The 10,360-nt window shown below is 48.5% G+C and overlaps 2 protein-coding genes across 2 annotated transcripts; one reads left to right on the forward strand and one right to left on the reverse strand.

Annotated features, from left to right (window-relative positions):
- Window positions 1-564: 564 nt before the first annotated feature.
- Window positions 565-3,083, forward strand: ACHE_21260S (uncharacterized protein; the record flags this gene model as incomplete). Its single annotated transcript, XM_043275324.1, has 5 exons — window positions 565-653; window positions 717-1,264; window positions 1,313-1,746; window positions 1,799-2,568; window positions 2,624-3,083. 5 exons carry the CDS (start codon window positions 565-567, stop codon window positions 3,081-3,083), a joined length of 2,301 nt encoding a protein of 766 aa, XP_043134324.1.
- Window positions 3,084-8,844: 5,761 nt separating this feature from the next.
- Window positions 8,845-9,945, reverse strand: ACHE_21261A (uncharacterized protein; the record flags this gene model as incomplete). The annotated part of the gene is made up of 1 exon (XM_043275325.1): window positions 8,845-9,945. The coding sequence occupies one exon, from the start codon at window positions 9,943-9,945 to the stop codon at window positions 8,845-8,847; it is 1,101 nt and encodes a 366-aa protein (XP_043134325.1).
- Between the last annotated feature and the right edge of the window lie 415 nt (window positions 9,946-10,360).

Raw genomic sequence — 10,360 nt, forward strand, 5'->3', positions numbered from 1 at the left:
TTGCACAATAGCCATGCAAAATATAACCAATTATAGTTACCCCTGATAATCTTAACCAGAATCCGTATCAAAGATGGCTATGCACCTTGTTCCAACTACTCAGCCCTGTCAGTCCACATAGACATGAATACGAGGCCAGTTGTGTCCTCCGTATAGACACCGCATTTCCGGATGCACGCCCAAAACATCCGGCGAAGTTGACACCAGATTGCGATGCATGTTCATATTTATTCATTGGGGCCAAAATATTCGTATACATCCGAGTATCATCCGGTCCAATTGAATCCAGTTCTGTTTGTTATGAATCCTTCAAATCCTTCGTTTTTGGCGTGAAACTCGCTGATCCCGCCTCATCGCCTCCACGCTATCTATTAGCCTTATTTCGCTCATCCCCGTTGATTTTTATTTATGCTTTTTAATTTCTTTCGGTATTTTCGTAGTTTATCCGGTCTTCAGCTTGTCAACGATCTGGAGCTGTCTGGCCGGGTTGCAGCTGTATTATTGTAAGACTGAGAACCCCCTTAAACTGCATACAGCTGACTGACACCTGACAAGCCGCCCATCATGGCCTACAAAAGTATGATCTCTACATTGGCCTTATTTCCAATGACATGGGCTGCCGCAGCCGACCTAACTTCCCACGTGGACCCCTTGTAAGGCTTCCTCCCAACACCCACCCCATGTCTCCATGATAGTACAGGACTAACATGCATTAGCATGGGCTCCGAAAGCGGCGGCAACAACTTCCCCGGCGTCGCCCGCCCCTTCGGCATGGTCAAACTAGGGCCGGACCTCTACGACGCCAAATCCGACGCCTACTCCGGCTACCTATCCACAGGCAACTTCTCGGGCTTCAGCATGATGCATGAGCAGGGGACCGGCGGGGCACCTAAGTACGGAACCGTCGCGCAGCTGCCTCTGGTGGGGAAGACCATCAAGGATCCGTTGTCGAATTTGACCGTGGAAAGGGATGGTGATGATCAGGCTGAGTTGGGATACTATAAGGCGAAGACGGGTGAGGGGGTTAGTGTGGAGCTTGGGGCCTCGGCGCATGCGGGGATGTACCGATATGGTTTTCCTGAGGGGAGTCAGGGGAATAATGTGCTGGTTGATGTGGCGCATGTTTTGCCGTCGTTTCGGGGACAGGGGCTTGGGCAGGGTTATAAGGGTGGGAATATCACTGTTTTTGCGGATGGGCATTACGAGGGCTCGGGGGTTTATGATAACGGGTGGAATCTTTCGCCTGACTGGGCGATTTACTTCTGTGTGTCATCCTCCTTCTCATGTCTGCTGATGTTGGCTAACTGATCAGGTGGTTACTTCGATACAACGATTACCAGCAACAAGACCTACGTTGGAACAGACAAAGATGGCAGCACCGAGCAACCCAGCGGGACCGCATCGTCAGCATCTACATCGAAGCGCGTTGGTGCTGTGTTCTCTTTCAACGAGTCAGAGGTGACTTCACGAGTAGGCATCTCCTGGATCTCAACCGCCAAAGCCTGTCGCAATGTCCAGGACGAGATCCCAGCAAAAACAAACTTCGATACAGTCGTCCAAGACACCAAATCCAAATGGAACACCAAAGTGCTCAACAAAATTACCACGACAAACACCAATTCAACAAGCCTGCAGTTGCTCTACACATCGCTATACTTCATGCACTTGATCCCAACGAACCAAACAGGCGAAAATCCCAACTGGACTTCTAACGAGCCATACTACCAAGATATTTTTACCTTTTGGGTATATCTTCCTTTCCTTTGATGATCTATTAGGGCTGTACTGATATAGGCAGGACCTCTTCCGCTGCACAACCTCTCTCCTCCAAATCCTCCAACCAACCGCCTACGAAGAACAAATCCGCTCTCTAATTGACATCTACCGCTACGAAGGCTACCTTCCCGACGCTCGCTCGTCAAACTACAACGGCCGCACACAAGGTGGTTCCAACGCAGACAATATCCTCGCTGATGCTTACGTGAAAGGTGTCCGTGGCGCGGTAGACTGGGAAGATGGGTACAGGGCCATGCTGAAGGACGCGGAGGTTACGCCGGCAAACGAACCCGTTGATTCCATGGCGCCCGACTCCTCGACTAAAGAAGGGAGAGGGGCGTTGCCGGATTGGAAGGCGTTGGGGTATATCACGCCGAAGTATAGTCGGGCTGTTACGCGTGCGGTGGAGTATTCATGCAACGACTTTGGACTGTACCAGGTTGCTTCTGGGTTGGGAAAGAGCGATGATGCGGAGAAGTACTTGAATCGATCCCGCAACTGGCGGAATCATTTCAACTCTGGCCAGACTTCATTGGGGTTCAAGGGGTTCGTGGTCCCGCGTAACTCGTCGGGATTTATCGAAACGGATCCCCTCAATGACAGCGGATACTGGAGCGACCCGTATTACGAGGCAAGCTCATGGGCATACACCTGGGCCGCCGTGCACGATATGAAACACATGATCGAGCTAATGGGCGGACGCCAAACCGTGCTCAACCGACTAGACACCATGTTCACGCCAGGCGCTGATGGCTCTGACTCGGGGATGATTTTTGATCCTACTAATGAACCGTACGTCCCTTCCCCAGATGCTACACCCTCCACTTGGCTCTTGCTAATAAAGAAGAATGTTCAACATCCCCTACCTCTATCACTACATCTCCCGCCCCGACCTCTCAACACTCCGCTCCCGCCGCATCGCCAAAGAACACTACTCAACTGGCAAATCCGGCCTTCCCGGAAACTCCGACACCGGCGCCATGCAATCCTGGCTGCTCTGGAACATGATTGGTCTGTACCCGATAACCGGACAGACGACTTTCCTGATCCACGCGCCGTGGTTCGAGTCTCTTGCTGTTGATTTGGGGGACGGGAAGACGTTAGAAGTTACTGCGAGGGGCGGCGATGCCGATGGTGATGGGGAGAAGGTTTATGTGCAGGGATTGAAGGTTAATGGGGAGAGGTGGAGGAGGAGTTGGGTGGATTGGAGTGATGTTTTTGAAAGTGGTGGCAAGTTGGAGTTTGAGTTGGGAAGTAGGGCTGTTAATTGGACGGATGGGAAGGTGCCGCCTAGTCCGGCGTCGTGATGCGTTTGAATGTATGTATTTTGAGTGAAGATGAAGTTGTAGTAGTACTGAGTACCGAAGAGACTTGTCAATTATGTCTCGCAGATAGATATAGGAATCGTAAACTTGATATCATCATATCAGGCAAACATCTGCAAATAACATGACCAGAAAGATCAGATACCAGGGCAGAGTCAAGGACAATTTCTGCCTATCGTCGCGGACACAAGGGCCAAATCTTCCCAGAATTCCCTCTCATTCAACAAACAAGCATCACTCGCATCTACAGATAAAAGTTCTACTCGCACCACAGAACATATGGCCATGGACTGGATCACCTCCGTCGAGGACCTGCTCCGTATGCAGGAACATCAACGTGCTTCGCACCATTGGGCTTCTTCAGCTCCTGGTACTGGCACTAGTGCTGGTACTACCACTTCAACTGCTACTACTGCTTCAAGCTCTACTGCTACCACTAACGCCAAAGCAGCATCAAATTCAGCGTTGCCGTGGTATGATACGCACGGCTGGTCTTTAAAACCCTTGTTGGAAACGGGCAGTGCAACCAATTGTTGATGGTGCTGCGAAGGGACACGATATCGACAGTTGGTCAGGAGTCAGTCAAATAGCTTCATTCCTGAATTAGATGATATAGAATTCCGCCTTCTTGGTTTCTTTTCCTTTACTACTGGTATTCTACCTGAGACATGACTAGAATCCCAGACGTCCAGACATTCACGCATCCTTGACGGTGACAAAGATATTAACCCTACTATTACTACACAGACAGAGTATTCAAAACCCGTTTACCCCATAAGAACCTCTTCCTCTCCCTCTTCTATCTCACCTTCAACCATTTGGATCATCTACAGTTCACAGCTATCGACTACCAACTACCAAAAATACCGCCTCGCCATGGACTGGATTACGTCTGCCGAAAACATCCTCCACATCCAAGAACGACAACGCTTGCCGCCTAAGCATTCATACCCCGAGGCCGCTCCTCCTACTACTACTTTACCTGCCACTATGGCGACTCCTGCTACTTCGATTTCCAAAGCTACCACTGAAGCAGCATCGGCATCACCATTGCCGTGGCAGAAGCCGCATGGGTGGTTTGGAAGGCTAGTTTGCTTTATTAAGGCCAGAGCCGATAACAGACCTCGGCACGATTGTGTGTTGGGCTCTAGCTCTGGGAGTTTCAACAAGGCACCCTTATTCTGTCTTTCCTTTGTTACTATTGGTTGTTCAATGGGTATAATACGGGGTTTGATATCAACAGGTTGGATCCGGAAGGGTTGTACTAGTTTGGTTGGGAGAATAATGCACTCTCATTGGTTTTTTGGTATTCAGATTATACGTGGAACTAAAAGCACAGCTGCAAATATCAATCCTATCCCCGAACTGCCGCTTCCTAGAGGTCCTTTGCTATGTATGAACGGTTGCCTTGCCGGTGGTGATATCAGAATTGTGCGCTGATATCCAAGCAGATATATGCCTACTAAACACCTTCTCACCTCACCTCACTCACTCATCACATCACCAAATGATTAGGTGACAACTACCAACATCACAATCAACAAGCAAAGAAAATGTGCAAACCAAACTACATCTTCATTCCCACACCCAACCCCAACCACAACCACAACCACAACTGTAATGGGCCGAAGCCTTGCTATCTAATATATAGATATGTACAAAAGAACTCGTTGGGGAAAGGAAAGAAAGAAAGAAAGACACGCTGGCGGTGGATTTATATACTCGTGATCAGGTGATCTACGATCACCTGACTTCGGCACGCTCTTGTGAATAGCTTCAATCGAGAACCATTTATGGTTCGAGGTGCCTTTCGGGCCTAGCCCGTTACATTACCCCCCTTCCTCGTCGCCTCCGCGATCGCCCCCCGGCGTGGGGTGGCTCATTTGGTATACTCAAGGCCGATTGGACAACAATCCCATTCATCGTTTTGTAGGTTTCCCAGTCATCCAATGCTATGGTATCCTCCATGTTCCTCGCATCGTTCCATTCCGGTTCCTGCCAGCCAATGTATTTGACTAAAAACTCATGTCTTTCGCCTCGTCCCCACCGTCGAAAACGCTCATCTAGTATTCGTTCGACCATATATTCTTCATTCCCATTGATCATTTCTGCAGGAGGTTGGTAGTCATCTTTCCGTTGGCTAGGGAAGGGATCCATTGCCGCTGGGCGGAGGAGCGCTGTATGAAACACGTTGTGGATTGTGCCTGGTGTGTTGAGGCGGTAGGCGTGGGATCCAATCTTTTCCAACACAGTAAATTTTGCCTGCCTGCTTCCCAGTTTCTTGCTAGGGCGTTCTGTTTGTATATTGCGCAGGTCAAGCCAGACTTTCTGCCCAACCTGGTATTCAGGGGCGACATCTCTTCGACGATTGGCATAGTCTTCTTGTTTCTGTTGGGCGACAGCAAGTTCTGTTGTGGCGATGTCAAGAGCTCCCCTTAGCTTGGCTGCAATTCGTTCACCTCGTTCACGCATGGTGCCCAGGTCTGGTGCTGAAAGGTTGATTTCAACATCCTCTTCTAACTGAAAGGGATCGACGTGGTAGCCGTGGTCAAGGAAGAATGGACTGACACCTGTGGAGGCAGCATCCCGGCTGCATATTGCAAGCTGTGCCATTGGTAGCAATGACGCCCAGTTCGATTGTGTGTGATCACAGAATGAGCGCAAGAATAGTTCAATAGTAGCATTCATTCGCTCAGTTTGGCCATCGGTTTCAGCGTGGTAGGCAGTTGATAATTGTCGTTTGATTCCCAGTAGCTCACAAAAACGCTTCCACATCTCATTGGTGAATTGTCTTCCTCTGTCTGATACAATACTGGCTGGAATGCCATGATAGCCAATGAAACTCTGAATAAGCTTCTGTGCTACTGTGTAGGTGTCGATCTTCTCACAGGGTATGGGGATGACACCTTTTCCAAGGCGATCGACAATAACCATGATGTTTTCATAACCATTTGAAGTTGGTAACTTCTCGATGAAGTCAATTGCAATATATCTCCATTTTCGGTCTGGAATTGGTAGAGGCTTCAGTAGGCCTTGTCGGCGGTCTCTCCATACATTGTTGGCACTGCATTTGTCACAGTTCCGTACAAATCGTCTGACATCCTCAGAGATTGCAGGCCAGTAGACCCTTCGTGCCAGGATAGCATACATTGCGCTCCTCCCTGGATGGCCTGTAAGTACTGAGTCATGTGTTTCTTGTAGCAACCTTGTCCTCAGAGATTCAATGTCAGGGACCCATCGCCGGCCTCGGTAGCACAAGCGGTTGTTCAGTTCAATTGAGCATTCTGAGATTGAGGCTTTGATCCCCAGTTCACATGGGAATTGAGGTGCTCCCACTTGCACTGCTTCTCGTATACGACCGTACTTTTCATCTAGTGGCTCTACCCGAGCCCAATGCTCATCAAGAGTCATATCCAGTAGTTCTTCCAACGATGGTTGCTCACTATTGAGGTTGGTAGGTTCGTTCGCCTGTTCATATCCTTGAGGTGTGCTTGGCTCGCTGTTATAGGGCTCCGTGCCGACTGGTGCTAGAAGGATCCGGGACACATTGATAGGATGGGGTTCTTCAACTAGTCCTCTTTTGCTGCTTCCTTCAACTGGTCCGTCCTTGAGGATCTCAGGATCGAATAGTCGTTGTTCGCGATGCTTTAGCCGTTCATCACCCAATGCAGGAACATCCTGCTCTCGTCGAGACAGTGCATCAGGGCGCCCTGCGAGCTTCCCTGGTCGGTAATGAAGTGTGAAGTCATATCGGCTCAATAGATCTGCCCATCTCATCTGTCTCTCATTCAGTCGTCTCATGGTAGTAAAATAACGGAGATTGCGATGGTCTGTCAGTATCTGGAAATTTACCACTGATATGAGCTCTGATTCCCACTCTTTCAATGCGTTGATGATCGCCAAAAGTTCCTTGTCATGAATCTGGTAGTTGCACTCTGCAGGAGTGTTTTTCTTGGAAAAGTACGCACAAGGTCGTAATACACCATCATCATCATACTGTGAAAGTACGCCACCAGTGGCCCACCCTGATGAGTCAGTCTCAACGACAGTCTCGCGGTCTGGATCAAATTGCATGAGGATCGGTGCCGTTGTAAACATCCTTTTTAACTGTTGGAAGCTTTCTTCGCATTTATCATCCCACACAAAGGGTTTATCTTTTTGAGTCAACGCTGTTAGTGGAGTTGTAAGTTCAGAATAGTTTCGGATGAAACGTCTGTAGAAGTTCGCAAATCCCAAAAATGACCTGACACCTTTCACAGTGGTAGGGGCAGCCCAGTTCATGATTGCTTCAACCTTTGCTGGATCCATGCTGACACCTTTTCCTGCCTCAATAATGAATCCTAAATATTTTGTTGACTTCACTTCAAATTCGCATTTATCAATATCAATCTGTAAGCCGGCCTCTTGGAGACGGCCTAATACTTTGCGGACATGCTCTTGATGCTCTGGCAATGTCCCATCTGTAAATATCAAGATGTCATCGAGGTAAGCAGAAGCGAATTCATCTAGGAAATCTCGTAGGACCCAATTGACATAGCGTTGGAAGGTGCTCGGTGCATTGGCTAGTCCAAATGGTGTTACAAGCCATTCAAACAGCCCAAATCGAGTTCGGAATGCAGTCAACCATTCATCGCCGGCAGCGACACGAATCTTGTGAAAAGCAGCAATAACATCCAACTTGGTGAACCATTTTGCTTTCCCAATTCTTTCCAATGTTTCATTAATTAGTGGTAGGGGGTAGCGGTCCTTCTTTGTAATGGCGTTCAGTGCTCGGTAGTCAACACAAAATCGCAAGCCTCCACCAGGTTTCTTGACAAGCAATACGGGTGCTGCAGCAGGCGAATTGCTAACACGTATGAAGTTCTTTTCCAACAACTCTGTCAATGTCTTCCGTAGCACGAGCAGTTCATCCCTTGACATATTATAAAGGGGGCCCCATGGAGGTTCAGGGGTCGTTCCATCAGCATTCTTATTGAGTTCAATCTTATGGTCGATGTTTGGTCCTCGATGTGGTGGTTGCTTGTCAGCTTCCTTCCGGTCAAATACTGATAGGAATTTATGGTAATGAGGTGGTAGTTTGGTGCGGGGGTCTGTCGGCAATTTGGGTCGTAATGCTTTCTCAATATCCTTTAAACTTGCGGCGAAAATCTGTACACTGCTGTCCTTTTTCTTTTGTCGGTTCCATAGTGCAAAAGCGTTCGCCCCAATGGGCTGGATATCCATTCGTGGTTGATCTTCCATGCTGCTAACAACAATGCCATTGGTGAAGCGCAATTTCGGGCCATTCGGGTCGATAAACACTTGTTGGTCGTCTATCCATGCGAGGCCTAAAATCATGTCGAGTCCCCTACCCAGTTTAGGAACGACATACAGCCATGCAGTGTTTTGGTGGTTTCCCCCACGTTCAATGAGATTTTCGCTACTTCCTTTATACAATCATCTGTTGGGCCCTTGTAGTCATCGATAGCTCGTGGTTTGATGGTCACACGCTCCAGTTGATGTTTTCGGGTAAAATTCTCAGAAACCATACCATATGTAGTACAACCGGTGTCCACTAAAGTTCTGCTGACCTGTTCTCCATTGACTAATGCAGATACTCTGAATTCAGGTCTGTCAAACTTGACTCTTTTTCGGAAGTCGTTCCACTCCTTCTGAAGGTCTATCTGAGCTGTTGGGGCCGGTCGCCACGTAGGTAGATCCATCAACTGTTTGTGACGCTCCTGCGAGAGACTTTTCGCAGGAGCTATTCTTTTCCCAACTGTGTTTCTCTGGGGCTCCTCTCATCTTCATCATTCTCCAACTTTGGAGCAACCTGGGTCTTTGAAACGTGTGTGCGTTGGGGTGCATTGTACGGGCATTTGCTTATGAAATGGCCTGATGCCCCACAGCGAATACAGAGGTTCTGCTCCTTCCTTGCATTTATTTCCTCACTGGGGACCCATTTGGCAGTCTGTCGCGGACGGTGGCGGGAGATAGTGGGTGTCCAGTCCATTTGGTCGCCTTGTGGGGTGGTCACTGGTGGTGCCGGGTTGGTGTTGAAGCTTGATGGGTTGGGATTATTGGCCCGACGGTTAGCATTGTTATGCTGTAGGGTCCGTGATCGGCTGGCATTCTTCTCCATGCGGTCCGCAATGAGCTGGAGTTGAACAACATATTCTGAAAAGTTTTCCTTCTTTTCAACGGTGACCAATCGGTCGTTCATTTCATGATTCAATGCATTGTCAAGGTAAGACCGCTTGACCTCATTATCCCAATCGTAACCTCCAGCTTCCATGAGCAGTCGGTTGAATTCATTGAGTAAGGTGGCGAAAGGCTTGTTGGCTTGCTTTAGGTTCCCTAGGGCACGGACGGCTCGTTCACGGAGGTTACGGTCCTTAAAATTGAAGTCAAGGTGATTCAGAAAGTCTTTTAAGGTCTGTTCTGTGACAGTATCCATATCTCCAGCGTAGTGGTCCATCCAGGGGAGGACCTGGGCTGCAGCAGAGCCGGTTAGTCGACTGAAAGCATACCAGATGCGATCATAAGCACTGCCGATTGCATCCTTGTCGATGTTTAGTTTCGCACGCAATTTACTGATGAACTGTGGGTAGAGGCTTCGGTCAGAGTTGTCGTATGGTTCAGTGTCTCCAATCTTAGGCCTAGGACGCCTAAGGGAGTCAGTTGTTGAAGGTGTTGGTTCGCTTCGGGGTGGTGAGGTCCGCTGAGCTGGTCGAACATTCTGTAGCTCCCGTTCCATTTCGGCCATTCGAGTCCTCATGGACTCAACCATCGCTGCAAGATCATCTTCCATGTTGGGACTGTTCATAGTGTCGCTTTCAACGTCGTCAGGCGTGTAAGTTACCATTAGATAACAGTTGCTCGATCTCAATTTCCAATGGCTTCAATCCGTTGTGTTTTTTCGTTGTGTTCAACCGTGATGCATCCAATGTATCTAATGTCCGTCGCCAATGTATTCGATGTCCGATATGTCCAATGTATTCGATGTGTCCAATGTATTCGATGTCGCCAATGTATTCGATGTCGCCAATGTATTCGATGTGTCCAATGTATTCGATGTGTCCAATGTATTCGATGTGTCCAGTGTATCCGATGTTTCCAATGTGTTCGATGTTTCCTGTGTATCCGATGTTTCCAATGTGTTCGATGTTTCCTGTGTATCCGATGTTTCCAATGTGTTCGATGTTTCCTGTGTATCCGATGTTTCCAATGTGTTCGATGTACGATGTACGATCCGTTGTCCGTTCAATCCAATAGGTAAT

Source organism: Aspergillus chevalieri, chromosome 2 (genome assembly GCF_016861735.1).
Source record: "Aspergillus chevalieri M1 DNA, chromosome 2, nearly complete sequence".
Classification (NCBI taxonomy): Eukaryota; Fungi; Ascomycota; class Eurotiomycetes; order Eurotiales; family Aspergillaceae; genus Aspergillus; species Aspergillus chevalieri.